This window comes from Boleophthalmus pectinirostris, unplaced genomic scaffold, assembly GCF_026225935.1.
Source record: "Boleophthalmus pectinirostris isolate CB_2022bp ecotype Guang Dong unplaced genomic scaffold, ASM2622593v1 HiC_scaffold_8, whole genome shotgun sequence".
Lineage (NCBI taxonomy): Eukaryota > Metazoa > Chordata > Actinopteri > Gobiiformes > Gobiidae > Boleophthalmus > Boleophthalmus pectinirostris.
In genome coordinates, this window is record NW_026571515.1 from 20080235 (window position 1) to 20103606 (window position 23372).

The window sequence follows — 23372 nt, forward strand, 5'->3', positions numbered from 1 at the left end:
CAGTTCAGTAAATATTGTTATATGAAAGAGGACATGGTGCACTTGCCTGGACTGCAGGTTCTTGATGCGGGACAACATGTCCAGGTGCCCAGCGGAGTATTGCTCAATCACATCCATCACATCATATGGACGCAGGCTCTCTTTGAACCTTCGCTTGGACACTAGAAACTTCATAACACTAACCACAACAACAACAATAATGACGCATTAGTTCATTACATGTTTTTTCAAACATTCATTGCTGCTTTACAATATCATGCATCATCGCTTCACTCCTCATTCTGTTGCACAGTTGCACTGGGTTGACAGCCAGGCAGTCAGTTGGCGCTTACAGCCCCCAAAACTACCACCACTCACATGAACCAATTTGCTTAACATGTTCTAGAGGAACACACATTTTATTTTAGATGCTTATGCATGGGGAAGTGTTAGTGTTTTTGACAATTTCATGACTCTGAATGATTGTATAATTGAATATACAAGAGTATATTGTATTGTACCTTAACATATGCTGTTGTTATCATTGATAATGATATGAGTACACCTTGGACCAAGAGGGGCACAAGAGAGGTAGGATACAAAACGTTTTTAAACTTCCTATTCTACTCTTTCTAAAATATTAACTTTTTTTTCCCCCACAATTAATATTATGAAGTGAATGTTTCTTTATATACATACATGTTAGTTTATGATTTATCTGGCTATATTGGTCTGTATAATACCAGAGAAAGTCATTTTTGTTCTTTTGTGAGTGCAAGTATAATTTTTCTTTTTTTAATCTTTTGCTAAATGTTTTTCAATGAAGTGGTGTTTTGTCAACAAAATGTATCTGGCTCGTTCTTTCTCTGGACATGCTGACTAAGGGGCCCTCATATTTCACTGCTGTCCTTACCAGATTGCTCGTATGGTGACCTTGAGTCCGGGGGGTAATTCCTGAGTGAGGAACTCACAGTGGCAGCTCTTATCATCCCCAAAGTCTTCTCCCGGGAGACTGGCCTCTGCAGGAACAAGGGCACAGTCACCAAAAGCACAGCGCTGTCTCACTGCAGCGCACGAGCAGAAGCAAAGCACATTCAGTATCTCATATCCTTTGGCCTGGAAGGTGCACAATTGAATTACTGTGGGTTTCAAGCCAGTAAAACAGGTCCGCTCATGTGCGTTAGTGAACAAAGGAGAGACTTTAGTGCAGAATTGAGGGAAAGTGCTGATGGGAACAAGCTTTACCCAATACATTACTCCCTTCCTGGTATCAATTAGCTGGTATACTAGCATAGGAGCTACCTTGGACTAGCCCAGCATGAAGACTCGTTTACAGTTTTGGAAGCATAAACAGGCAAAAGTGTTAAAAGCTCATTAGTGGACATCTGTGACCTCAGTCGTGAAAGTGAGATGTCCCCATGCAAGGTGAAGCATCCTGTAGTCAGTTTGTCTTCAAAGATTCTCTTGTCACCACTTGACTTGAACCCACTGTTACTCAGCCCTCGGCTGTTTCATGATGCCAATGTCTACAGAGGTGGTTACACTGTATAATAAATGTTGATGTCGAATTGTATGTAAACATGTAACTCTTAAATCTATTATATCTATTTGTTTAGGTAATAACTATCATTAAAATACAACATTATCAAAATTCACTTTTCAATGAGTAGTATTTTGTTTACTTGGGAGGCTGCAGTTTTGCAATAATATTTTGAACAGTTTGTACAGAGCTGCCATAAATCAGTGTCCAGTAGGATTTCCATCTAAGGCCTATAGTTATTGGAGTAATCAGTCTTAATCATGTTAATACTGACAACCAATCAACCCACCTCAGTACAATGTTATACATGCTAATAATAATAATACTATATATATATATTTGTACACACTAAAGTAGGGTTCATGTCAAGGGAACAAATCTAGGCTGATTTCACACATGCATGTGTTCCAGACCAATGCAGCTGGCTCTAACTTCATTTCCCTCAAAGAAGCCAACCAACAATGTCTTACTTATTAAACCTTCAATTGCTGCAAAAGAAGAGAGAGGAGAGACATGGGAGAGATTTGTTATGGGGGCTAGCTGGATGAGAATGACAAATCAGTTCCAAACATGGCATCTGAGGACTCCACTAAAGGCAATATAGTTCATGTTTGAAAAAATGTGCTCTCCTCTGTTAAAGCTACTAAAATAAAATACACTATAAATGATTACAGGTAAATATATAGAGGTCATGTTATGGCTGGTCTAACCTGGTGAACTCTTCAGTCCAAAGTCTTCATCCTGCATTTCAACCAGCACTTTAACATGCCATGGAGCGGAGGAAGAAAGACAACTAATGAGAACTGGCTTTGGTCAAATGCAAAGAAAAAGAGAGAGATACAGATCTGGACACAGTGACACAATGACACACTGCCTGGTGATGTATGGATGCCTTTGTGCACATAAAGAATGCCTCATCACCTTCAGCACTGACCCACACACACATGAAAACCTCTCATCGTCATACTATTCATAATACCTTTGAGAGTACATCGCAACTATTGATAATTTGCAGTAACATCACGTTGGGGGTGGTCTGCAATGCTTTTCTATTGGCTGCATTTTCAGCAGTTTCCATGGTGACCCAATGCACACGTTAGCACACACAGATAAAAACGTTGAAAGACTGAAAACTGAAGAAAAATGCTAAATTGATTTAAACAAGACATTTTCAGGAGTCTGTGGTCATTATAAGCATTCATGGTCCTATTTAGGTGTTTGATTTTCAACAAAAAGGTGAGAGTGACTAATGATAGGTAGCGTGTCATGGTCAAATTGTGTTAAAATAAAGCTCAGATTGAGTTAGATTAAGTCTAACTTGAATAACAGAGCTTCTAACAGAGCAGTGCTTTCAGTTAGCATCACACCCTCAGGGAATATTGAGGACATCAGCTGCAAAGTATCAATAAGTGAGAATTAGACATGCGATTAGATCCACAAGAATGAGAGAAGACTAATTAATATTAATATTAGATTAATTCAGTTCACAATGTTTGCCTCACATTTTTAAATATATTGCTGCTGTCATTCTAGCACAGATTTTTTATTTGTCCAAGCAAAATGTGAAAAAATCTCACAAGATTATTGTCCACATTATACACATTTGTATAACAATCATAGACTGTCTATATGAATGGACATACCTAACATAATTGCAAATAGGAAGTGATCATGGAGACCGTCATGGCTCCTTCTGACCCTGGCCTCAGTTGACTTATATTGGAATATCCTCACCCCTCTCTCTGTAGCTGCTGCATTGCAATCGTCATTTATGTCTTAAAATGTTTGGAATAACCTGCTCTACATGATCCTGGGGTTATAATTTGGATATTTTCCGTGATTATATTCCTATACCTAATATGGCTCCAAATTTGCCCCTGTAATCACTAGCCTTGGTGATCGTCATTTGACTGGACCCAAACACGATGGGTGACGTCACACTCACTTTGTCCAAATTAAACAGATTAGTATGCTGTTATATTAAACCAGCTGATCCAAAATGTGCCTGACCTATTTTGTTGTTTATTGCCATTACAATCTGATCTACGTATGACATCCTCTTTCCCTTCAGTGTGCTCACCCTCAGAGTTTTGCCGTGAAGTACCCCTCACTCTGAACGCACTTTTAGCTCCTCGGCTCTTCTCGGTGAAGCTCCAGCTCTTGGTGACTTTACTGGGACTGGCTTCGGCGCCCTCTTCTGCCCCGGGGGAGGACACTTTCACTTTTACAACAGGAGCTTTCGACGGACTGGGAAACACCTTGTCCTTTATGCTGGGCTTGCGGCTACAGACAGTAAGCAAAAAACTGTTAATAACTTTCTTTCTGTGGATTTTTGAATGAGGCATGGGACAATAACAATTTAATAGTTAGAGGCAACAGTTGCTCAGTGGTTAGAGCCACCAACCCAAAGGACCAAGTTCTGCCATTAGATACTTTGCTTTGAATGAATGTGGTAGCTGTGTAATGATTGGTGGTGGGCAAAGGGGCTGACGGAGCAAATTGGCGATCTTGTTTACGTTTGTCTACCCCAGGGCAGTTGCGGAGTGAGCAAATAATGACTACAGGAAAGCGCTTTGAGAGGCATTATTCTTAGTTATACTGCAAAGTTTTCAAAGTGAGAGTGTTTTGCTAGTAAACAAAGAATTCAAAATGCATTAGTTAAAGGTTCCATATTACACACGTTTAACACACAAACCCTGCATATTTAGAGTACTTCTCTCAAACAGAAAATGCTTTGTTCCACCTTGTGCTGTCATGTGGTAATTATGGCTGGGTATCATTAAGTTGCCAATATATACCTTGATACATAGGCCACAATACGATACGTATCTCAATACAGTGAGCTTTTGGTGGATAAAATATATTTCAAAACAATTTGATACGGTTTAATTTATAAAAAAGACAAAATCATGGCTGTGATACTAAAAGTCTTTGTTAAACCACTTCTTGTGCAAAGTTCATATGAAACACAAACATTTTAATCATCACAACAGTGAAAATGTCAAATGTGTTGCATGAAGGAGTTTCCTTCCTTTAAACAAGGAACAAAACTGTAACGCTATAACAAAATAATTTAGTAAAATATACCAAAAAATACTCTTGGAGATCTATCGATACAGCAGTCCCCGATATCGATACTGTATCATCACATTAAATGATACAATATATTGATATTTCGATACCCCTAGTGGTAATAAATTAAATGCTCCACTGTGTTTTTAAACTGCATACACCTTCTCCAGAATCATCAAAATTTTTCCAGCCCTAGAATGGACTGAACTAAAGGTAATAGTAACTCCTAACATAAAAACTACTGCTTCATGGCATCACAAGGTGGAACAGAGCATTTTGAGCTTTGGAGATGTAGACAAACTAATAATAAGGGTTACTCGCATGTGTGGATGTAACTAAACACAACTTCAGGTGTGTTTTTGATGATTTAACAATATTATAACATGGCTTATAGCTCACAGGAGTCAATTTTGCATAATATAGCACCTTTCATGGAAACCTAAGACAGTAATTTGAAGCATAAATGCACAAATTAATAAATAATTAATAAATGTAAAATCTACAGTCACTTTAAATCACTAGGAAACAGTCAGGAATTCTATCTTAGAAGATGTTGAATGTCTTGAAATCTTACAACACTGTCATATTGTCCCATGCCGGATTACAGTTCCTCATGTGGTGTGTGGTGGGGGTGAAGCTTACCTGAGCTGCAATGCAAACTGTCCTAGAGCAGAGGGTGCCATGTCCCCATAGAAACACATTCACTGGTTCAGGTAAGCAGCAGGAAGCGTACAAGCGAGCATGCATGGGGACGTAAAGTGACCGCACATCTCCAAAAAACAAGAACAAAACAGTGAACACAAACCGTGCAAACAGAAGAACTGTACGGTCCATCTGAAACGCTCTAGGTTAGGTTAGGTATCTGCTATGTGCACCTTTCCCTGCTGAACACAAGATTTCAAAAATGCTGATTAGGCAAATGGCGGCAAGCAAATCAACAGCATAAAGACATTACTAAACAGAAACCATAAATCAACTTTGACAGGGCGGAAAGAAGCTTCTATATCTGCATTGTGTGAAGAAAGTAAGAAAAAAACGTCTAGAATCCCTCCGGACACTGATAAAGAATACAGGGGTACAGATTGAATTCAAAGTATTAATTGAAAACTGTATTTGTAAAGGAAAGAGAAAACTGAAAGTCGGGATGGGGGAAGCACATAGACTTGCAGTGCAGTTAGTGACTGTGCAGCACGGTACCTAATGTTTCTTGGACAGCACCCGCAAAGAGTGTCTTTATGTGCACTTTCACTACTGCAGTGGTGGCATAGGGGGAGACACAGAGAGATCAGATAGCAGTGGATACAGTAACAACAGCAGTGTGCCAGTCAGTAACACTTTATTATAACTTTCCTTCCTGTCTATATGCGTTATATATATTTACATCGGTGGTGGGGAGTAACTGGTCATGAGAGTACTACATTGCATTGATTATCATGAAAAATCACTTCAAGTAAATAAATATTGGTATCTATAATATCATTTGAATATTAAAAACATGCGCAGCCTGTTTTATTGTTATAATTGCTCCTAGTTAGGCCTGCATAATAACACATTTTGAAGCACAATATATAGCTAAAGAAATTATAGATGAACAATAAAACTAATTCATGCCACTTACACAGTAACGAAAAGCAGATATAAACCACAAAAACTATTCTGAATCTACAATACTGAAATAAAATTACAATTGTTGGATGCTTGGGTGTATCAACTAACACACAATGATAAATATGTAATTCAAAATGTAAAGACTATTTTAAATGAATGGGTGATTCTATTGTATTCTTTTACTTCTACTTGACTTCCATTTCTGTAGCTTACCTTTTCGGTCCCTCCATTCTAATGTTTGTGAAAGACAAAGTCATGATAAAATGTTACAACAGTTTCACGTGTTTCTTTGCTCAAAACAGTGACAGAAGCAAAGCGTGTGTCCATATTCACTTCTCCCCAGGGTGCCGCTAGCAGCTATAGCCTCAAAGAACAGCGCATGGTGAATATTTGATAAAGATGTGGGTTGGAGTGAAGCCAGAGTGCGCTGATCTTTGAGTGTGTCAGCGAAAGCAGCATGACTGACTGTTCTTGAAAGAGGCGCACATCCATGTCTGACATACTGACACACTTCCTGGTTATCCGCACTGTGTTTACCGTAAGCACCATGCCCAAACACACACGCACACATGCCACAGACGCTCCCCCAAGAACAGCAGCGCTGAGAGCAGAGCTGAACCCAAGCCAAAGAGCTGGAGAGAAATATGAGCCAATCAGGTTACAGACCTGGGAGAGGTGTCCGTTGGAGCCTCCTTCCTGCAACACACAGCAGTGCAGTTATTATACAACATGTCTACTGCACATGCAGAGATCAGGCAGCATCGATTCAATCATACAAGTATAATATTACTGCTTGTGTTAGAGTTTTTTTAACATATTGCACCGACATACAGTGCTGATCAGAGCAGACTGACTGGATTGCTGGGAAACTGCAGTGAAAAAAATTGTTAAAATAAATTTTCAGTTTGCGCAACCATTTACCATTTAGTCATGCTGTATAACTGTTGTATAACTACCCCAGTGATTAATTGGAATAATTGAGATTAATCGACTGTTAAAAGTGATGTTGCAATTCTGCAAGAGTGGGATTTACAGGGTTATAATTAATGTTAGCTATTTAAATCAATGACCAAGGAGAAATTCAGTTTGTCAACTGGACAAAAGTGTTTTGGTCGAATACATTTCACAGCTCATCCAAGCTGCTTCTTCAGTTCTGGTCGGACGCTAGTGAACGCTTCCTTATATCTGTCTGAAGGGAGGAGCTAACTACACTGACACTACTCTGAAACCAACAAACCTACTTGTTTACAGTTTGTTTGTTAGGTCTATTGAACTGCACTAAATGGGGACTGTGCCTGAGTCACAGGGGGTTTGAAGTAAAAGAAAATATATATTATAGGACTTGTAAGAAATGCTTAAATATTTTAGGCATCATTTATAATATTTGTACTCACTAGTTTCAGGCTATTTAAGTTGTATGTAAGATATGAAATATAAATTATGCTTCCACTCCTCACATCTTCATTGTTGTATTTTAGTGCTTCTGCAGAGCCTCCACAGTCAGTGATTTTGCTGCTTGTGCGTTAACGAGAGCAATTAGCTGAACTCAGTGTGCCTCTCCTCACAACTGCAGTGCAAGAGCAATGATAACACTCTATTCTAATTTCATATTGCTCCTAATGCAAACAATCATAAATCATCAGTGATATGATCTGCCCTTTTCCTAATTGCCATAGCACCTCTCTAAGCATTCTAATCAATTCTGTTTTTCAGAAAGTAAAAAGATGATGTAGCTTAAATATTACTTAAATATAACTATTTATGTACCACCATAAGCCTTAATGTTTTACCAGCCTCATGCACATCCTGGTACCAGAGCCCTACCTGAAGGTCTTGCCTTTCAGATTGCGCAGCAGGTCCAGCTGGTTCAGAGGAGGGATTATCCTGCTTAAGAGCAAAGAGCATGTCACCATTCAAAGGTTAAATCTCGCTAACAGTGATTCACAATTAGCTCTGGCACTCGTCTGCTAACCACTGCCCTTTCAGCAAAGAGAAGCTGGGGAGAGGTGATTTGCTACTTTGAGACACATAAAGAAGACGAACGTAGAGCAGACCTTGAAGGCCAAGTCTAGTGATGCTGCTGAATCACAGATCTGGACTGTTGTTAATTAGGAAAGTAAATACTGGAAATTTTCCACTAAACTCCCTTGAACAGTTTTGGTGCCATTGCCAAAAAAAACTGATGAAAAGGTATGACAAATGAACTTTTATAGATGCTTAGATAATGTTTTTGAGGATTTAATAAACAGCACTTTTTTTGTTGGTTCCAATTTTCTTGGCTCCTCTAGTTTAGAAGCGAAAGCAGAATCTGATATGAAAAAATATTGACTGTGCAGAGCAATATTTGAATGGCCCACCTGTACATGGGGACGGCTACAGTCTGCTCATAAAAATCCCACGTGCACAGCAGATCCGTGCGAGAAAGGTTGGTGGCATAAAACCTCCAAGCACCCTGGAGGAAGAGAGGCAATAAAGAATATCTCTTTAACAACTTACCAGTGTTAAATATTTGTCTGACAGATAGCCTCAGTTGTGTATATTAGGTTATATAATACAACAATTAAATAAAGGATTTTAACTTTTAATTAATATGTTTGCCTAATATATGTATTTCAGGACTAATCCTATTTTGAATAATTCTGAATGGATTTTTTGCAGACCATTTATAGTACACGTTAATACTGCATAATGCACAAATAGTCCGGCAAAGGTTAAATAAATCACATTCTACATCACTACTCTGCCGACATTACCAGAGTAATGGGTAAACAAATGTTCAGAATGAGCAGAATGTACGGACTAGATTAATTTAAAACCCATAAATGGCTCATCTTTTGGACATTTACAGACAGTGAACAGGCTTTCCAGACTCACAAGACAAAACTGCGCATGGCTTCTCGTTTAATGCTTACATACATTTGTGATACATTTTTCTTGTTTATATTGCCAGTCAAAAAAGTTTCAATCACTAAAACTGAAGAGGCAAAAACATGTTGCAATCTTGGCCAAAAATTAATTGAAAACTTAACAGGTTAAGAGAGATTTTTTGCAGAAGAGCCTTGGTTTTCTAATAGGACTTTTTTTTCTATACAACCAGGGTCAGTGTTTTTCTTTTTTGTTAGTGACTGTGTTGAGTGAAGTCAGAGTCTACCTCCAAGGTTTCAGTCTGTATGTGTCATATTTTTGAGCTTTAACAATGTCGTCTTCAATAAAAATGCCTCTAGCTGTACAACAGGAGTCCAACAAGCATTCAAGATCAATAGTCCCCAAACAGCTGGAGGCTAATCCTGTACCCCCAGAATACTCTGTCTTATCTATCAGAGGGAACAGGATGGTGACTAGTTGTTTGTAATTTTTAAAGTTGCATGTTAGCTCTGGTTTATGGTACATACCTGAATAAGGCTGGCAGCGGGGTTTCGTCTCTTCTCAAAATGCTTCTGTCTGTGTTGCTCTTGCACTTTCAGGGCAAAACCTGAACCCAAGATGCCCTGCAAGTGCAAATATGTCAATTAAGAGTAACTATTATTAAACAGGGCTGAGCCTTGTTAGTACTTAAATGGGAGACATAGGGAATTCCAGGTGCCACAGTGGAATGCCAGTGGCAAACCTGTCATGCCCCAGGGCAGCTGTGGGTAAGATAGTAGCTTACCATCACCGAGTGTGAAGAGAAAAGTGCTGTGTTCAACTAATGCATTACTATTATATAAACCAACAGCAATTTAGAGTTAGACAAACTTTATTGATCCACAAGGGAAATTACTTGGACAGGATCAGCATTCTAGTACACTTTTTCTAGTGTGTGTGTGTGTGTGTGTGTGTGTGTGTGTGTGTGTGTGTGTGTATGTGTGTGTGTGTGTGTGTGTGTGTGTGTGCGCATGTGCGTGTGTGTGCGTGTGTGTGTTTGTGTGCTGTTCTTCTACTGTTAAAGTTGCAAAGTAAAGTAAAAAGTAAATTTCTTGCCCACCGTGTGCTGATACAGTTGTATGTATGAGAGATTGCTGACGTCTGATGGAGGTGTGCTCAAATTTCTGGTGATGTGTTTTACATCTAAGGCGTGACACAAACATCAGCAAATACAAGTAACCTGCCCCAGAAGGAGATATTTCACTCTGACCTGTAGTGTTTCTACTGTTCAAACAGAGACAGTATGCTGCCACACTGTCTGAACACACATTTACCACCACCATCTTCTGGATGGTGCACCTACTCTGTGCCAGCTGTTACTTTACTTTTACTTGTCATTTGTAACAGTAGATGAAGCTTCAAAGTCAAAGTAGCCATCTGGAGTTCTACTATATCACCCTGAGACTCATTAAAGAGAGCTTGTGACGGAAAGTTTAACTTTTTCATTAAAGATTTTTTTTTCTAAACGTTCTTGCAAAAACACCACTATGATAACTGAAATAGAATTACAAATCACATATCTGTAAAACGGCAGAAAAGAGCTAAGGTACTGTTTAAAATGATGACAATAATGCTCGGTGACTTACTGCAGGAAGAGCAAAAAAGGCCACTCCGATCATACTGAATGCGGCTCCCAGCATACGGCCATTCCAAGTCTGTGGAACCTTATCTCCATAACCGATAGTGGTCAGAGTGATCTGTGGAGAGAACAGGCACAAACTCGATTACATTATGAACTGAACTGTGAAAATCAAACTAGCTTAGCTTATAATCAAAGTAAAAAATAAATGGGTCTACGCAGCATAAAAAGTATTCCTTGTACCAGTGACTTATAGTTTGTAGTCTTTGTATTCACACTCATTGTGGTTTGGTCTTGGGTTGAGCCCAGATTAGTCCTAATTAGGGTGACCAGATTTTTAAAATTAAAAACTGGGACACCCCCAGGTTGGGACGGTTGGTATAAATAAAATAGTGAAAAGAGTGTGTGACATTCTCAACTTATTTGTGGGTCACTCATAACCTGAGGGACTTTTGTTGGTGCATTTTTTTGCCTTATGGCCATTGTCAAGTAAGGTTTTCTGTATTTTAGTTAAACAAATGACAGTGTATATACCCCTCTTTACTTTTGTCAGGTATCAAATTGGTCAAAAATAAGGACACCTGAGACATTTCTTGTCTAAAACCAGGACAAATCACTGGTTTTGGATAAATCTGCTGGGACAGGGAACATGGCGCTCCAAACTCGGACTCGGGTAAATAGGGACTTCTTGTCACCCTAGTCTTGATGCTGGCTGCTGGTCTAGTCATGGTTTAGCTCCACATATACTCTCTAAATACGGTCTTTCGTTGTGTAAATATTGCTCTGAATGTATTTCTAAACTCACACCTGTTGCATTTTTGGAGCTCCGTATTGTTTGTACAAACTTTCTAAGCACGATATAATACAATGTTTACAAAGAAGCTCATTCTCCAAGAGGCTCCTATAGCTCTGTTCAAATGGTGTGAGAAGCACGACTACAGTCACCTCATACTCCATACAACTCTACAACAACTCAGACTTATGTAACAGATAACCTTCATGACAATCACTATTCCATAATTTGAATGCCCTTTGTGTCTTACCAATCCCCACCACAGAGCATCAGCGTAGGTCTCAAAGTCCTTGTTAGACTCCTTCTCCACTGAATACACCAAGAATGAGGCCAGGATGAGGCAGAGGAAGCCAATGTACCAGGCGGTGATCAGCTCCTGTTGAGACACACACACTAACACAGTCATAAAGTGCCCTCACTGTCGTCATGTGACCTCAGGGAGCAGATAAAATGTCTCCTCTGTAATATTATTGGGCTAGGTGATGTCATTGTCATGCCCTGTTTGGTTGAGAATCTTTCATAACCGTCTTTATTTCCCAGGGCCCCTCACGTGATCTTCTCCCAACACCCCGCCTCTCATATCAGTGAACCCGGCAGGAACACTTGCAGCTTGTTAGTGAGGAGCGAAATCTATTTTGAACCTCATTAGGACAAACTGGGGGATTTGTTTTCCACTTAATTCTCACCAATTTAGCTGCCTCTGTCTGCAAACAGGCAAACATTTATTTAGACGGATTTGATTATTAACTCGGGATAGGTTATGTTCACGATATCATGACCTTCACATATTTTTTTACAACTTCAGGACAGAATTTAAAGGAAGAGAGATTAGAAATGGGTTGTTACAGTTAAAAAAAAAAAAAAGTTAAACCAATGGAGGAAAAAAATACCAAATAGTAAACGTAGTGCTCATTAAAGTGGAGCTAAACAGTGAACAGTCAACATTTTTTGCTACTGTGTATATAGTGTTTTAATATTATCGTCTACTGTTCCATAAATCTACAGCTTTCTGGTCAAAAACATGCTTATGGATGGAGTTTAGTAGCCAGGCTGGTTCCAGCTAGTTTCTCCGCTCAATTTTATTTCTCTCCAGCGACTAGGTCAGGAATCGGATCACAATACACAAGACCCTGGAAGTGCAAGTTCGGGAACCAGTCAATCAGAGAAGAGCCATATAATCCGTGTTGGTAACAATTCCCGAGATCAAATATTTAAAGTCGGAACAAAGAGAATGTTTGGGGAATTTTATCAAGGGAAAGATATTATTGCCCTTATTTCCTACAGGATTTGGGAAAAGCTTAATATACCAGTTAGCCTCGTTAGCGGCGCATTACATACGTCACGACCAAATAGCAGTGATTGGTTAAATGAAAAAAGTACCTGCCTACCATTGAGCGAACGAATTCTAACGCTACAAGGTCAGATGTTTTCTATGAAGTGAAAATGGCTGATGAACCAGGCTAAGAGTTTAGGTGTTTAGTCCAAATTTAGGAAGTATTCTGACTCTATGAAGTTATGTATTTAGCAGTAGGTAATCAAGCTGTTACATGGTCCTGTTGTTAAATTGTTTTAATGTTTTGCCCAACGCATCTTGATGTCTGACAGATTTGGCCAGTAATGTAAAATTTTGACATTTGATCTCAAGAGCTTTACAAATCCATTGTAAACAGTGAATATGATAAATGCAACACCTAGATATTTCAGCGTATTTCAGAAAGATGGTCTAGGAAGTGGCAAACGACAGTACAATAAAACCACTACATTACTCATACAAACTAATAAACAGTGAATACACCGAAATATGCAGAGCCATCAAATAGTCATTAATCAAAGCAGCTTCCACGCTCACCTTACTGTGCGCATAGACCACAGAGCCCAGCAGTTTCCAGGTGCCTCCTCTCCGGTCCATCCGCAGCATACGCAGGATCTGTAAGAACCTCAAACTCCTGATGGCGGAGGTGGCAAAGACGTTCCCCTGAGAGCCAGCGGCCAGCACAGACACCGAAGCAATCAGTACCATGATGTCTGTAAAGATTGTACAAGGATTTAGTTAGAATTAAGATGTGCGCAAGAGAGAGTCACACAATGGGGAAAATGTACTTTGAGCTACTGCATTGACAGATGACTGAGAGATTCCATACACTTTGTAATCTGTGTTCATTATAATCATTTTCAGATTTAGCAAGCATTTAAAATCACTCAATTACTGTGCAGTGCAACTCCCTGGGAGCATCAGTTAGGGCTTGGTGAGCAGTAAAGATATATATACTAAACTACATTTTCTAGTGATGAGTCTGCCACCTTGAAGATATTATCACTTTGCATGAAACATTGCAAGTATGGTATTCAGCTTATTCTGTCTGGCTTTTATTTATTTTGTTTGATTGCTCAAAAATACCTTAAAAACATGGGAAATACATGGTCACCTCTCCACAGATCTAATTTGGCCTGGTGGTGTTACCTTTTTGCCCCCTTAGGGATGATAATTATGTTTAATATCAAACTGTGTCCAGGCAAAATAATGTATCCTTGACGAGAAAAGTTACATAGTGTACTTTTAAGTATAAACAATGATGTCCCTGTGGTATGGTACTGTATATCTACTGTACTTTCTTGTAAATGATCTTATTACACAAGCATAGTGTAATTTAAAGAGTTGTGTTACCAAAGTGTGAATCTGAGACAGTTATGTGATATGCAAGTCTTGCTGCCTGTAGTAAATCAGTATTGCTACCTTATAATTCATATAATGCTCAACCAAATAAGATATGGATGCGCCTAGAGACTCCAGTCTGTCTTCTGCGTTGTTCTGTCCGTCATTTGGTCTCTCTCCTCTGAACATGCAATGGAGCAGTACATGAGCTGGCCACTGGGGGCAGCAGTGATCACAGCGCTAGAAGCTAAACTTATAAAAAATAGTGACTAGAACCAGCTACAGAACAAATAAATGCTTCTCTCATCTTGTTTTCGTGGTTCTTTTCCAATAGATGTGATCTAAAAACTGTTGTGGGTGCTTCCATGTTTGTTTATTTGTTGTTCTATTTTGTCTGTTTTGGTCCATTTTCAAACTGACTTTTAATGCTGTCTAGTGGTTGTTTAGGAGAATGCAGTCTTGACATTAGAAACATTTTGGAACTAAATATAATATAAATGCAGTGGCAGTTACTACGCTTGGAGCTCACAGATCTGTTCATGTACAAAAGAGGAGCATAGAGCATAAAAGATAGAAAAAACTAAGCATTTGAGACAAAAACATGCAGCATTTAAAGGGATGATACAGAGTAATTTCAACCTAGGATCCTTTGCACCATGACCTCTACGTTACATCTATAGTCAACTGCTGCTGGATAACAGGTTGGGTGTAACTGATGACCAAATTGGGAGAAACTGAGATAAATTCTGATGTAAATTGATGATAAAAGAAATGAGGGAACATAGGGCCTAATATTGGACAGAAAAACAAAAAACTTAGAAATGAAGGAACCTAAGGCTAAGGCATGCTCCCCAAAACACAAGGTGAAGCAATGACAGCCATACCATCTTTAGCCAATTTTTCTTTCTCACCTATGACACAAAAAGGCTTTCTGGCAAATTTGAGCCTGCCCCTCCATCCTCTGTAGCGACAGCAGCAGCCAGCGGCCCATATCCTGACGATGTATTCCACCCCAAACACTATGATGGTCACGATTTCCTATAAACACATAATATTCACACAGGATTATAAACATTTAAAGGGCCTATATTATGCAAATATTGATCTTTGTTATAGTTTAGTCTAGTTTATTTATTTAATGAGACAGGGACAGTGCACAATATACATTAACCTTAATAGGAGAGATGCTTTGTACCAGGTTATAGCACCAGTGCTAATTTATAACTATTATTATATCCACATCAAAAACATCCCTGGAGTTGTGTTTTGTTTCTTCCATAAATGTTTAACACACAAATCCTGCATCATTAGGCTGTGTACTTCTCTCAAACAGAAAACAAGCACCTAGTGATGTCATCAAGTGGTAATACAGGAAGTGTTCCACATTGTTTTTAAACTACACACCTTCACTATACAGTTAACAGTGATTGATCACAGAATAGACTGGACTTTGGCCTTGGAGCGGAGTACGGATAACATCTCTGAGAGACTTGAAGCTTTACAAAGGGTGATGTGCAGACCTTGAAACCAAGAGACACTCAGAGCTGTTGTGAAAAGAGTGCTGCTGGCTCAACCCAAAACCAAAACATGATGAATCTTATCTATTGGCCTCCCCCAGCCAACGTCGGCCTGGCAAGGTCGCCTGGTTCCTACTCGCCCAGGAGAGACTTGAGCAGGAGGGGGGCTCTCTCCTCCCCAAATTTCTCTACACCCTCGCAGCTTTTGCCCCACCCAGAATTGGCAGGCAGGTCTGTTGTATCCAGCGCCCCCTGGCTGCAGGATCTAGAGGCTGTATATCTATATTTTGGGGTCAACTCCAATTCCCTCTCCTCCCCAGTTGCTAGTCTTGTCCTTATTGTCTGTACTGCGTTTTTGTTGTATGTGCTGAGGTTGCAGAGGGGTTTCTTCCTTTTTTCTCTTTATGTACTGGTTCCAGATAGTTAGTGTCCCAGATTCCAGACAGTTAGTATACATTTCCAGATTTTAGATATTTAGTTGTAAAGAAGATAGCTATGTCAGAGTCCAGATAGTAGTCATTCTAACATGACTACAAGCTACAAGAGTCAATTTTGTGTAATATAAGGCCTTTAATATATAATGAGACATAATAGCACATAACAGGGGTGTAATGTGTAAACCTACCAGGATGTACAAGGCACTCTCTGAATTGTCTTTGAACTCCCGGATAGTGGCGAACACAGAGAGGATGAGACAGGAGAAGACCAGGAGGAAGCTGTAACATACAACAAAAGAGACACCATTTAAATAGCACTATACACTGTGGTTTCATAATACATCTGATACAAAGGATCATGTTTCTCAGGCATATGCATCTAAAGCAATTATAAGTGCTTTTACTCCGAGGCCCAATGCTTTTCCAATCTGTACACACACCATCGAGATACTAGCTTTTCGTATAATGTTTGTTTACTGCCACAGCACAAGGATCAGACCACTCATCTATTGACAGAGCAGTCAGATGGAACTCAAATCTGACATTACAATGCAAAGCAGATCTTCACCCTTTTCACATTTTGACATTTTTAAAGGGCTCATATTACGCCATTTTCTGAGCTGTGTCATACTGTTATCTCATCAAAAACAGACCTTGAGTTGGTTTTTGTTTCATTCACACATGTTTAACACACAAATCCTGCATATTTAGGCTGAGTTCTTCTCTCAAACTAAAAAACACTCTATTCCATGTTGTAATGTCATGTGGTAATACAGGAAGCGCTTCATTGTGTTTTTAAACTTCATACACCTTCACTAAAACCATCTGGATAATTTCAGACCTGGAAATACCAATCTTTACTAAACTAAAGGTAAATGGTAGCTGGTAACTTGGAAACTATCACTGCGTAACATCACATTGAACAGATCATTTTGAGCTTTAGAGATGCAGAATGTTAATGATAAAGAACTACTCAAAGATGTGTTAATGAAACAAAACACAACTCCATTGATGTGGTAACATTATTGTCACAATTTAAAAGGAGAGGACCAATGCAGGACTGCTCTTCAGTTGTTTTATTCAACAAAACCAAAGACCAGAAGAAACTAAATTCAAAAATCCAAAATAGAAATTACAATAGACATGATACTGACAATGGTCATGAGCTCTGGGTAATGACCGAAAGGACGAGATCGCGGATACAAGAGCTCGAAATGAGTTTCCTTCGCAGGGTGGCTGGGCACTTCCTTAGAGATTGGGTGAGGAGCTCAGTCACACGGGAGGAGCTCGGAGTAGAGCCGCTGCTCCTCCACGTCGAGAGGAGCCAGCTGAGGTGGCTCGGGCATCTGTTCCGGATGCCTCCTGGGCGCCTCCCTCGGGAGGTGTTCCGGGCATGTTCCACCGGGAGGAGGCCCCGGGGAAGACCCAGGACACGCTGGAGGGACTATGTCTCTCGGCTGGCCTGGGAACGCCTCGGGGTTCCCCCGGAGGAGCTGGAGGACGTGTCTGGGGTGAAGGAAGTTTGGGAGTCCCTGGTTAGACTGCTGCCCCCACGATCCGGCCCCGGATAAGCGGAAGAAAATGGATGGATGGATGGATGATACTGACAATCACAATGAACCAACAAAGGGCAGAGGAGAAGCACACAACCTGCATTCAGTTAGCAGTGCGACACGGCCCTTTTCCTGGGATGGCGCAACTCGGAACTCAGTGGTAGAAAAAGTAGACCGAGCAAGGATTCTGAGTTAGAATCCAAGCCTACTGTGATGTCTAAATATGAAGTGTTTCCATTGTGTTTGGACACTTTGGTGGTTTAAATGACCACCAAAGTGAATGTTTCAGTCACTCGTATTACTGCAATACCTTACCACATCCATACCTCTGCTTATGGGTTTGGCAGCCGGTGTTGTAGTGAGGCTACATGCTACTCTCCGAGTCTGACACGCGAAACATAATAATACACCTCAAGCTCGGACATGATATCAAATCCAAGGTCCAAGTGGGAGTCGGAAGATAATTGAATGCAGTGACAAATACAGGTGTAACACATTAGGGCAGGGCAACAATCAACAGATAGGAAATAAAACTCTAAACTAGAAGCAGACAGGACAAATGTCAAAATAAAACACCAAGCGCACATAACACTTCAGGAAAAAGATACACCAAAATAAGCAAAAACAACCAGTACAAAACATGAACCTTAACAATTCTAACTTGTCTTGAAGCTCACAAAAGTCAATTTTGAGTAAAACAGGACCTGTAAATAAACTGCATTTTTGGGCAATGTGTAAAATATTGATATCTTTTTTATATGCTATTCAAATTTATGAAGAAGTTATACAGAACAAAATCTCCTGTTTTGTGCAATCACATCTAAAAATGCACCAGTGACATTCACACCTGGCATTTATACTAGCTGGTACTGCCAGGTCTGAACTGAAAAGTATGGAGGTGGCTTCAACAAACAGCCCAGTATTATAAAAGCATCATTTATACACTATTAGCATATTAAGAATTATAAAGAGAGTTATGGTAGTGTCTCAAGAAAAAAAAAAAACACACACACACACGGAACTGTCACAATAAACACTACATCCACTTATCATTCAAAATATTATAAATGGAACAATCATTTTTGGGGGTCTATATTTATCGTGGGGACTTTGTCTTTTTGCAATATGATAAGACTTGAGCTGTAGAAAGTTGAATTATGAACTAAAATTACACAAATGGACTTAGATATTTTCTTTATTTCTGTTTGGTTTCAATATTATCTGTCATCATATATATTCACTGCAATATATCAGACTTCAAAATTTGTTATCTTATCTTTACAGACCTACTCACACATTTCTATACAAACTAGTGAACTCCATTAGATTGAAAGCCTATTGATGCAGTGTTATATGCTGGTATTGTGTTACCAGAACTCATTAGACTTTAGTAACAACAATTACTTCACTCCACAGAGTAATGTTTATGTTGAAAGGAGAGAGGCACTTTTCACTTATATTATGGGTGACATCTCAAATTCAGAATCAAATTATGATCTCATTCATGTGACGATATGCTGCATTTATGATGTTGTCAGATCATGATTCAGAGTTTTCCCCATCTACTCCTCCTGTTGGTCAATCTAAAACTGTGAGTGAGTGATAGATGGAATTAACCAATCAAGTATGAACTCTGAAAAAAAAAAGATGACTTTATTTACTGTATAAGAATACAAAGTGTAAACAAATATTAACAAAATCATAATCTGGCTCCAAAAAAATAGTGATATGTATTTCTTTTTTGGTAGATTTTCAGTACTATGTCTTCTATCAAGAACAAGCACATGCTCAGACGCTCCCAGAGGTCTTCAGTTTTTTTCTTCTGGTGAGCTACCTTTACAAAACGAAAATGCCAAAGGGCTACAAATTTTTGTGGTCAAAGAAATTGAACAAGCAGAACAGTTAGATACAAGGGCAGACTGGGACCAAAAAACAGCCCTGGACTTTTCTCCCACCATTCAGTTAAATATTAAAACTTGAAGAAGCCGTTCTGGACTTTTACAGAACATACATACAGATTGCCAGTCTGCCCCTGGTTAAATACCTATAAAACATAAACCTTATTTCATTTTATTAGTGCATGGGGCATCAAAATGATAAATTTACAATGGTAGTTCATCAAATTTGAGTCATTCAGCACAATACATATAATTCAGAAATCCATTGGCAAGATAATTGGAAGGGGGTGGAGAGCTACTCGTAGCTCCTGAGCTACAGATTGAAGACCCCTGCTTTACACAGACCTGCTGCCTCACAACATGAACCCTGCCTAAACCTCTTTTCAAGTTGCGTGTCTGTACATTGTATGAAGATTTTGACCAACTTAGACGGAAATATTAAAAGGTCCATATGATGCTCTTTTCTGATTTATATAACAAACATACCTGTTGCGTTTTATTTCATTCGCATGATTAACACACAAATCCTGCATATTTAGCCTGAGTCCTCTCAAATGGAAAACACTCCACCTTGTTCTGCCTTGTGATGTCATGTGGTAATACAGGAAGTGCTCCTCTGTGTTTTTAAACTCCATAAACCTTCATTAGAATCATTTGGATAATTTCAGCCCTGGTATGTCCAATGTCTACTGAACAAAGGCTTAAAAAAGCATTGAGCTTTCGGAGATGTAGACAGACTAATAATGTGAGATTACTCAAACATAAGTGAATGAACCAAATCACACCCCTAGGTATGCTTCTGATGAGGTACAAGGACATTCTATACATAGCTTAAAGCTCACAAGAATCAATTTTGCGTAATATATGACTTTTAAAAAAGAACATTAAAAATTTACATCATTGGCCTCCCCTTATACTAATAGAAGTTTACAAGATCCTGCTAATGGCTTTATGGTTAGCTTTGTCCTCACTTAAACAGCTATAGGTGGTTTAACATCTGCACTTTCTCTGGAATTGACATAATTTCATAGCAAGAGGTTCTGGCTGCCTCTTTACAGGATGGTGGGCAGATATAAAGGAAATGTAAAGTTCAGACGCCTGGGAGCATTAGACCAGCCATGCATTGGGCGCACAGATTATGGATGTGAAGCGAGAAGGGGCAGAGGGACAACTCAGCCGGACGGGGCTCTCAAACCTCTGCTGAGGAATCCCAGAGCAGAACTACTGAAACATAACACTGTGATAATGCAGGATTAGAAGAAAAGCAGTTCACATAGATCACAGTAAAGATAGCATGGAGCGACGGCCAGGCAGACTTGGCAGTATCAGATGGGAAAGCTAACACTGTGCTGTGCTAATGCCATTTGCAATTACTGGCTAAAGGGCTGGAAAAGACACACTTACATTTTGTGTTAAGAAAATTATGGTTGAACATGAATCACTGTTCACAGCAACTCACATCCTGCTTTTTATCAAATTATTTTTTTCTTATCTTAGATCAGCTCTTCACAGTTGTGTTAGTTGTAATATTGAGTTTCACTCGAGTGGATGTTGAAACCTGGTCTTATAAAGTACACAAGTGGGTAGAGAAGACAAAAAAATGTACTAAAGTAGGAGTAAGTAGAGGTCCAAGAAAATGTGGCTGTTGGGACATAACATCCGACATATAATTTAAAGTTGATGTAAATGGAAGATGAAAATAAAGCAAAATGCACAAAATCTAGTATTATATGATCTGGATAGACACAAAATCTTATCTGAAGGAGCAATGCAGTACTGTTGAGTACTGTTACTTCAATAACATTAAAGTATGCTGCTAGAAAAGTACTCTGAAAAGTGACATTTCTTTAAAAAGTTACTCAAGTAAATGTAATTGAGTACTACCTCTGATAACATAGATAAATAATATTTCTCACAGTACAGAGTTGATCTGAAAAATACTTTGAGTAGTTTTTTTTTTTTTTTTTTGCCTATAGCAAGCACTATTTACAAATGCTTTTCCCTGCTTCCTACTTTTTTCTTCTGGAGTTGTAATTTAAAGTCACATTCTTGGCCTGGCGTATTGGCTGCCTGCCACAAAGTCTAAAAATGAGCTCTACATAAACTTTGGGTTTCACACGTCGTTGGTTTTAAAGGGTCCATATTATATTATTTTCTGATCTATGTTATAACGTTGTTACCTCATCCTGGAGTTGTGTTTTGTTTCATTCACACAGAGCGAGTTCTTCTCTCAAACAGAAAACACTGTTCCAACTTGTGAAATCATGTGGTAATACAGGAAATACTCCACTGTGTTTTTAAACTCCATACACCTAACAATCATCACCATTAGAATCATTTGGATGATTTCAGCTCAGGATTTGCCAATCTCTTCTGAACTAAAGGTAAATAACTAACTAACTAACTAAAGGTTTTGAGTTCGAGAGACGTAAATGCCAAATATGTGTGAATAAAGCAAAGCACAACTCCAGATCTGTTTTTGATGAGTTAACACCATTACAACAAAAACTCAATATTCATTTTTGTATAATACTGCATAAAAAATAACCTTTACTACTCATTCAATACCAGGACTAAATAAAAGAAAGAAGCACTTGTTATTGGAGATGTGAGATGTTGATGAGAGGAGGGCGCTTTTGCTCAGCATTTTCTATTATTAAAAAAAGACCATTTCCTTACAACTTTATTTTGCTTTGGGTGAATTTGCCTCCCATTGTTGTATATTGTAATATTCAGCCTAATGAGTTTGAACAGAGATTGCATTGTTGAATAATTACACTTTGTCACTGCACATCTGTTCTCCTGGTGGGTTAGTGGGGGGGCTCAATCCGATCAGCACTTTCAGATTTACAAACCCACTAAGTGTTAATGCTAATGTTTTACAGAACTTTACACAGACTCGATGTGCATGTTTTAGAGAGCAGCTGATCCAAATGGCAGGACATTGGCAGACTCATAAATAGGCACTAATGAGCCACCCACTGAGGAGAGGACCTATCCTTTATAGAGTCACAAACTCACCCTGACAGCACCTCCACTCGGCTCTCACATGTCACGAACTCACACAGAGCAAATACAGTAAAGCCAAGTTGAGCAAATACTCTACAGTTTGGAATATGGAAGGGCATCCGTGCAGTATGTACTGTATCTATTCCAAACAACACAAGTAACTGATTGCTTAAATGTTGAACACAGTTAAAACAAAAGCATTTTCTGTCCTTACATTTCAGTTTAATGCCATATTGTGTTAGTCAGGCTGGCCCCACCTAGTGCTTCCTCTAAGTTTCATTTCTCTCCAGCTACTAGGTCAGGAATCAGAATACACTAAACTACTACTTAGTAGTAGTAGTAAGTCTTTTATTTATATACTACATTTCACAGACATTTGTCACAAACATGCTTTACAGAGCATTAATCTTTCACTCCATACCCGGTGATGGTAAGCTACTATTGTAGCCACAGCTGCCCTGGGGCAGACTGATGGAAGCGCGGCTGCCAGCCAATGAGCACCATTGGTCCCTCCGACCACCACCATCACTCACACACACTTTCATACTAGGCAATGTGGGTGAAGTGCCTTGCCTACGGACACAGTTTTTGTGACTGGTGCCCCACTGTGGCACCTGATTTTCCCAGTGGTCTCCCATCCAAGTACTAACCAGGCCTGGCCTTGCTAAGCTTCTGAGATCTGATGGGATCAGGCATTAACAAGCCAGTATGGCCACACTAGATGCAAGCACCCCGGAAGTTGCAGACCGCACACCGGCCAATCAGCGAAGAGCTGTGAAGTCAAACTCAAGCGCCTGTCTGGGGCCCTTCTGTGGTACAGCACAACAGTA

At 39.3% G+C, this 23372-nt stretch overlaps 1 protein-coding gene and 1 pseudogene across 6 annotated transcripts in view; both read right to left on the reverse strand.

Annotated features, from left to right (window-relative positions):
* LOC110157997 (potassium voltage-gated channel subfamily KQT member 2-like) overlaps window positions 1-23372 on the reverse strand; it is a 48822-nt gene that overhangs the window by 3133 nt on the left and 22317 nt on the right. The window contains exons 2-17 of one of the 6 annotated variants that reach the window (XM_055165993.1): window positions 16271-16361; window positions 15040-15166; window positions 13325-13500; window positions 11726-11851; window positions 10690-10800; window positions 9592-9687; window positions 8557-8651; window positions 8024-8083; window positions 7437-7439; window positions 6866-6895; window positions 5789-5842; window positions 3600-3802; window positions 2230-2277; window positions 1990-2007; window positions 893-998; window positions 47-178 (exon numbers count right to left, since the gene is read on the reverse strand). In XM_055165993.1, the coding sequence (XP_055021968.1) occupies window positions 47-178; window positions 893-998; window positions 1990-2007; window positions 2230-2277; window positions 3600-3802; window positions 5789-5842; window positions 6866-6895; window positions 7437-7439; window positions 8024-8083; window positions 8557-8651; window positions 9592-9687; window positions 10690-10800; window positions 11726-11851; window positions 13325-13500; window positions 15040-15166; window positions 16271-16361 (1476 nt within the window). The remainder of the gene's footprint in view (window positions 1-46; window positions 179-892; window positions 999-1989; window positions 2008-2229; window positions 2278-3599; window positions 3803-5788; window positions 5843-6865; window positions 6896-7436; window positions 7440-8023; window positions 8084-8556; window positions 8652-9591; window positions 9688-10689; window positions 10801-11725; window positions 11852-13324; window positions 13501-15039; window positions 15167-16270; window positions 16362-23372) is intronic. The other 5 variants (XM_020922412.2, XM_055165991.1, XM_055165992.1 and 2 more) reach the window with 5 other exon arrangements.
* LOC129412490 (5S ribosomal RNA) lies at window positions 23145-23262 on the reverse strand (annotated as a pseudogene).